This window comes from Eurypyga helias, unplaced genomic scaffold (assembly GCF_000690775.1).
Source record: "Eurypyga helias isolate BGI_N326 unplaced genomic scaffold, ASM69077v1 scaffold1292, whole genome shotgun sequence".
In the NCBI taxonomy this organism is placed as follows: Eukaryota; Metazoa; Chordata; class Aves; order Eurypygiformes; family Eurypygidae; genus Eurypyga; species Eurypyga helias.
Window position 1 is genome coordinate 42,806 of NW_010236417.1, and position 7,171 is coordinate 49,976.

The following is a 7,171-nucleotide window of genomic DNA, read 5'->3' on the forward strand; positions in this document are numbered from 1 at the left end:
AGTTTATTTCTAGTGTCTTTCTTGCACAATGGGACCATTTGCCTTCGTAATGGCAAAAAAAACCCCAAATTTGATATCCTTAAGAGCATTCTGCAAGGCAGGGTTGAAGTATCTTTAATGGAGTTTATTAATTCTGGGGTTCGTGAAAAGAACCTTACTGAGATTAAAGAATAAAATTTTGAAGCCGAAGATAGTGAAAATGCATAAACTTTTAAATACATCCTTGTTCTGTCATTTTTGACAAGCTGTAACAAACATTTTTTTTGTTCTATCACATTTATCAAGCAACTTTGGGAATCTCTAATGGTTGAATGTTTGTAATACCTTCTGGAAAGTCTAGGGAGATATGCGGGGAATCAGGAGTAGAGAAAGATAGTGGAGGCATTTTGATTAGATACGGAGAAAAAAGTAGAAAGGAAACTGGAAGGCTGTTGATGAATCGACCTGCTGGCTAGGTGGATTTGTCTAAGAGTTGAAGCTGTGGGGAATATAGAGAGGACCCAAATAAAGTGTGTTTGTTCTGTATTTTTTTCACTCTAGATACCACTGTGAAATCACCTTTATGAGCTGTATTGTATTTAGAAGGCTGCCTGTTGGAAAAAAAGAGAGAGACTTGCTTTTGTTTTTTCAAGATAAAAGTATAGGCTTTAAAATTGGTAAGGCTTTATTAAAAAGCTTCAAGCATCTGAAAAGCTAGTCTACCAAATTTTAAACTCTTACTATCAAATTGGAACCTTGATGAATAATTTGGCTTGCTTGGACTGGTCTCCCAGAGACTCTCCAGGCTGTTGGGAGACGGAGTTATGGAAAGATTGAGCCTGGATTTTAGCTGTTCTTTGACTGATTAGATAACAGGAAGAAGTCCTTCCTGGAGAGGGTGGTGAGGCACTGGAACAGGTTGCCCAGAGAAGCTGTGGGTGCCTCATCCCTGGAAGTGTTCAAGGCCAGGCTGGATGAGGCTTTGAGCAACCTGGTCTAGTGGAAGGTGTCCCTGCCCATGGCAGGGGGGTTGGAACTAGATGGTCTTTAAGGTCCCTGCCAACCCAAACCATTCTATGATTGAGATAAAATGGAAAATAGTATACAGAATGATAAACTTCCTTATTTCCCAAAAAGGACAATGATCTCAAAGCAGTGTTTGATGTTCTTCTCCCTATTTAAAAAAAAAAAAGTAATGCAAAATTCCTTGAACAAACTTGGTCATTGGTGCATTTTACAATTGTGTCTGAAGTGATTCCAGATTTCTACTTGGAAAATCTGAATTCTTAATGTTCAGTATGTTTTGCATATTTTTATGAGGAAAATAGTAACTGAGCTGCTGGATTTCATTAATTCATCTCTATCAATATTGTATCTGAAGACATCATGAAATACTGAGAAATACTTAGAAAATGGTTGTTATTCTTATAAAATCATTTAGTATCTTTACTCTGTATGGCATTTCCTGGAAAAAGAGCCACCAGAAGTCAAGATAGCAAATATGAACTCGGGAGACCTTAGTTGTTTGGGAGCACTTGCCCCAGAGATAACAGCTTTTTTCTTTTTAGCTTTCTAAACAAGCGATGGACAGTAGAACAAAACTTCTACTGTTTAATGGTTGATAAATTGAAATTTGAACTGCTTTTAAGGATAGGGACTGTATTCTCTCTGCTATGTCAGCCTCTCACTCCTTGAATGTAACACTGAGAAATGGGATCTTCAAGAGGCTCACTGTTGTTTGTGTCAGTTTGATTGTGACTATAAACATTTTTCCCCTCTTAATTAAGCTGTGGAACGTTTTTTGCCACTTGCCAATTTTTCTGTAGCAGACATGATTAATGTAACTAGTGTTTCAATTCAAAAATACATTAAAGCCAGGCCTGTTATATTTTATATTTATAACTTCTGAGTATAAAGTGCATATTATTCTTAATTTCTTAAGACTACAATATGTGGATGTCTACACTTTGTTTTACCAGGCTTGGCCATCTACTTTTTTTAAACTGCTGTTATGTCCAACTTGGCATTTGATGCTTTCATTAACACTGTATAAAGAATATCAAGACCCCAGCTACATCTCATGAGCTGTATTTGCTGGTACAGACCTGAAATAGGATAAACACTTTCAGAATACAATCAGTGGTTAGTTGGAATGGTGTAGCTTTAACTTAGTATCTTTCATTATTTCAGTGAAAGGGGTGTGCTGAAATACTTTCTTTTTCAGCAGTTCTACTCCCCGTCAGCAGCTACCATCATTGAGCCTGTAAGCAGTGTGCAAGACCATTCATAAGGAAGACTTGCACAGGCAGACCATGTAGCATAGAGATTGGACTTCAGGCTCATGCAGGAGAGTTCTCTTCTCTTTGGGAACTTTTTTGGATGGGCTTCCAGTTGCTGGTAAAACTGATGTGGTGCAGACCAAGTGATGTAACAGCATGTGTGATTGGCAACTTAGGTCTCAATCAGCAACAATTAGGAGTTGTGTGTAAGAATCCTTTCCCTTTAACTTCTGATAGTCTGACATTGTTGTATCAAAATGTGCACATAATTGTGGGAAAATTAGTGGTGCAGATACTTAATACGTTTGAGTATAGAAGTTACTGTATTATCTCCAGACTGGTGATGCAGAATATTTGGAGAAGAAAAACTGAACCAAATTTCTGCTGAAGGCCTGAAAGTTCTCGTGTCTGAAATGTCACTGAAGTTCCGTTCCAGGTGGCACTTCATTAGCAGCTCTTCATTTTCTGTCCACCATATACTTATGCCAGCTGTTTCTGTTTGCTGCTGTAATTTACATCACATTTTCTCTTCATACGGTTGTTTATATGAGCCCAGTGGAAATCAAATGTCAGCTTCATTCTTATTTCCAACCTTTTTCTATAATATCAGCTGAAAAGCAAATTTTACAACTAAATGAGCTTTTTTGAGTCTGTGCCACTATAATTAAGCAGCTTTCTTCAAAGTAGCTTTGTAATGTTTTTCCTCACAAATGTTTCCATTAGTTTTCTATTCTCAGAGGCTAAACTAACTTTAAAGTCACCGTTTTTCAGAATGTTAATGTTCTTTAAAAACTGAGTGCTGCCATTTATTTTTTTTATAGAAATGTAGTTTCAGCTTCTGTTTATTAGTCAAAATGTATCCCAAACCTCGCCTGTTTCTATAATTTTCTCCATATCTTATTCTGAGTATAATGCAGGTTTTTTACTTAGCCTCTTCCTCTGTTTCTAGTAGTATATAAGTAGCATCACTATGAATACTGTTATAAAAATTGACACACATTGTGATTACTGTTAATTTATTAATTTTTATGTAGGCTTATTAATAAAAGGGTACAACTCCTGAAATATCCAGTTTTCTGCCTTGTTTTTTCTCCCTATGCTCTGACCATTACCATGTATTCATTTTTATAAAATATTTTTGGTACTGGGATGAATTAAAATCTTTTGAAGATCCCTATGACTGTACTGCAAGCAAATTAGAGTAGGCAAAATGTGAGACACTTTTAACTGTAGAAAAGTTAAGTAATTTCTCATCCACGAAGACAATTTTATTGCTGTAGATGAACAAACCTAGTAGTGATGGAAAATACTGAATTCCTTCTGATTAATCAGATTTTTCTCCATCATATTTAACAGAGGTTGATATCAAGAACATTTGTTTTAATTCCTTTTTTGAATATTAATCACAATGAAGAATTGTCATTACATAATCATAAATGTAGTCATAGTAATGAATTTGAAGTCGTACTAGTGAATTTAATTATCTGGATAGGTACATATGGCTATGATAAAAATATTCTGTGGTTTATAATTTTCCCCTTTCATTTTTTTTAGTAACTCAATTTAGGTGTCCTGTCCATTTTATGGTTTTAAATTTTATTAATCTGTTTTGACTCTGAAGTGAGCCTGGCTAACCTCTAAATTAGAGTTATTGTAGTTTAAGATACTAGGGTATGCTGATGCCTTTGCAGTCTTAAATATAAATTTAAAATTTCCCCTTATTTCATGTCTCTTCTAGTTTTCCTGCTCTTGAATGTATATTTGTAAAGCGTTTTGATTTTGTTTGATGTGAGTCTGGTGGATTTAGTCAGTTTAGATTTTCCTTCTGAATCTGTCAATAGGGTTTTTTCCCTTACACTAATCAAACAAAAGCAATAAAGCAGGTTTTCCCATTAAGGTTAACATTTGGACTATATTTGTAGATAAGCTGGTGGAAAATAAAATTAGAGTTCAGTAGGTTTTAGCTAATCTAATAGATAATAATTGTACTGTCCCTATTTAAAATGATATTTAAAGTATTTTTAAGATACTCTAATTTTTTTTGAATTGTTTTGTTTTAGGTTTCCCAGGCTGGAGATTTGCTTATTGAAGTTTACGTTGAAAGGAAGGAACCAGACTGTAGTATTATAATCAGGGTTAGTGTATAACAGTTTTTACTACTCACTTTCTTATGAAGGCTATGTTTATTTTCATACATGTTTTTATATAATGAAAGTATGAACTTAAGTCTATTACTATTCTTTAAAATACTTTCTCATTTTTTTGTGTTGCCTAAATTTCATAAGGACTGATTATTATGCATTTTTAAGGAGAATGTTGTGATACAGTTTTAAAGGGGAGATGTCCTCCTTTAGTTTTACTGCAGTATGCAGCGGTATAAATTCTCACAGCTCTATAGTGCTATATACAAGAACATTAGCAAGTACACAGTCAATACTGGTTTTATTTAATAGTACAGAGACATTCAAATGACCTTTCTCCTGATTTTTCTTCTTGGCAGTGGCTATAAGCTTTACTTGAATGCTGAGAAACCAAAGCTTGTTACTTACTACAATTGAGATTTTTCAACCTTGAGTCTGATAGTGTACTTTAAACACTCTTCTCCATGTAGCAGTGCTTTGTTGTTTGGATGCTGAGGAAAAACATTTCATTTCTGTAATGACAAAGACAGATATCATTAAAAAGGAATTAGAAAATTTGAGGGCAATTTTTTTTTTGTTATGTTATACCTCTGCTTCTGTTTCCTTTTTGTTCTGTACTTCTGTAATATTTACCTTTCCATACCTAAGAAAACATATCAAAGTGCTTTTTTTCCCTAAATTTTCAAGGGTATAGAGAAAGAATTTCAAGTTACCAACTTATCAGTTAGCTAAAAATTATAACTTTGATTTCATGGAACAAAATAAGGAAAATGAGAAAGCATGCTGGAGTCTGAGAAATAATTTGTTTTCCAACTTAGTATATCTGGGTTTTGGTTTTGGTGGGGGGTTTCTTTGGTGGGTTTTTTTTTAATATCAATTGCAGGGAGAAATAAGAAATTGCTAATTGTAATATAAATTAACTCAATTTGTATTACAGGTATCACCTTTGATGGAAGCAGAAGAATTAACTAATGATGTCTTAGGAATCAAAAACATTATTCCCAACAAAGATGATATCTGGGCTGCTTTTGAAGTAATTGAAAATGGAGAACTAGGTTAGTGGCACTTAAATTTATGCATGTTAATCAAATTTTATTAATTTTATTTTTCAGTACTTAATCAAAAGTTTAGTTAAAGAGTTACTAAAAAGTTTATAGAAACAAAAAAATAACCTTCATGCCATTGTTTTTCATTTAGTTTACATTTAATTACTACAGTTTTCTTTGTATACCTTGCCAGAAATGATGTGATGAATTGTTTTAAAGTGCTTCGAAGTTGAGGGCTTAAAAAAAATTTTCTTTATATTACTCTGCTTTGCAGGTGATTAGTCATCAGCTGTAGAAAAGTAGGTCTTACCAGTAAGTCTTAAGAAAGAAACTTGTATTCATTAGAATGTCAGTGGTTGATTTTATAAGGAGTAATGTTTTTCAGAAGATGAAATGAAAAAAAATACATGTAATAATTAGGGAAAGGATCTTTCTTATTATGTAGTCAATTATTTTGTATGTAGATGAAATGGAGGCGTAAAATGAGCAATCATGTTTATGGCAAGTAGTGTTACGGTGTATCTCACAGAATCTTGAAACATTTGTTTTAAATGAGGCTCTGATGCCAAAAAGAACAAATGTCACGCAGTCACAATATTCATGAACTTTAAAGAGGATTTAACATTGGGAGTGCTTTATGCGTGCTGGAGCTTGCACTTCATTATTAGAGATAATGAAAAAAATCTCTATTACTTTATGTTCTTTTAAGTAAAATGATGTATTTTCATGAATACTCACTAATGTCATCTCATTGTTGAAGAGTATATGGGTGACAGAAATATGCTTTTAGTAAGAAGCAATACCTATTTGTGCGTCATAGTAAGCAGATGACTATTTCACTATTTTCTATTACTACTTTCTATTACTACTTAACTATTTTCATGTTACATAAGTGGACTGTGAACTAGTTTATTTCTGTAGTGAAGATACCTATTTTTGAGTTAAGGAGGAAAAAAGTATCAAAAAATGGAGAAAACTAAGATCATAAAATCTTCCAAGATTTTTTGAATAGTTTTGTTGTATATGATTTTCAGATATGCTTACAATATCCTCTTCAGATTTACTAATATTTCTGTTATACTCAGTCTTGACTTTAGCACTGTCAATAACAAGAATGAAAATGCATTCTTTATTTTGACTTAAAATAAATAATCCTGATCCTTCTTTGATTCTTGCAGTCTTGTGGTGATGCTGTGTAGAGGGGTAACCGAGTTCAATTCCAGTTTCATAGATACGGGTGTCAACTGACAAAGAATACTAGCATCTTTTATCTTCAGAAGAGTCCTGATAACTCCTACAAGTACTTAAGAAATCCTATTTATTTTGACTGAGTAATGGAAAAATTTGAAGAGGGAATTTTATTTTCTTAAACTTGATATATAGTGCCTACAGGCAAGAGAAATCTAAACTAGATATGACCAAGAGAACATAAAAGAAAATACAAAAGAGAGACCCCACAGCAGCTTCTTGAGGTATTTGGGTGCAACAACTAGTATTTTAGTGAGGGCTAGAAATGCTGTCTGAGCTAATGACTATGGAAGATTGACAAAATTAAGCTGAAAGTGATCCACTACAGCCTCTCTATAGGACAATAAATATTGGTAAGGGATTAGAGCATATCCCATTGAAACAAGAGTTTAGAACGCAAAGTAGAAATTACATACCAGTGTTTTAAAACTAAAACAAATAGGCAAAAAGCATACTAAATAATTTGTAATTCAGCATT

General features: G+C 33.4%; 1 protein-coding gene across 1 annotated transcript in view; it reads left to right on the plus strand.

Annotated features, from left to right (window-relative positions):
• LOC104506187 (arf-GAP with Rho-GAP domain, ANK repeat and PH domain-containing protein 2-like) overlaps positions 1-5,454 on the plus strand; it is a gene marked incomplete at both ends in the record, with an annotated part of 43,571 nt that extends 38,117 nt beyond the window's left edge. The window contains 2 exons of the mRNA XM_010147055.1: positions 4,319-4,393; positions 5,337-5,454. Of these exons, the coding sequence (XP_010145357.1) occupies positions 4,319-4,393; positions 5,337-5,454 (193 nt within the window). The remainder of the gene's footprint in view (positions 1-4,318; positions 4,394-5,336) is intronic.
• Between the last annotated feature and the right edge of the window lie 1,717 nt (positions 5,455-7,171).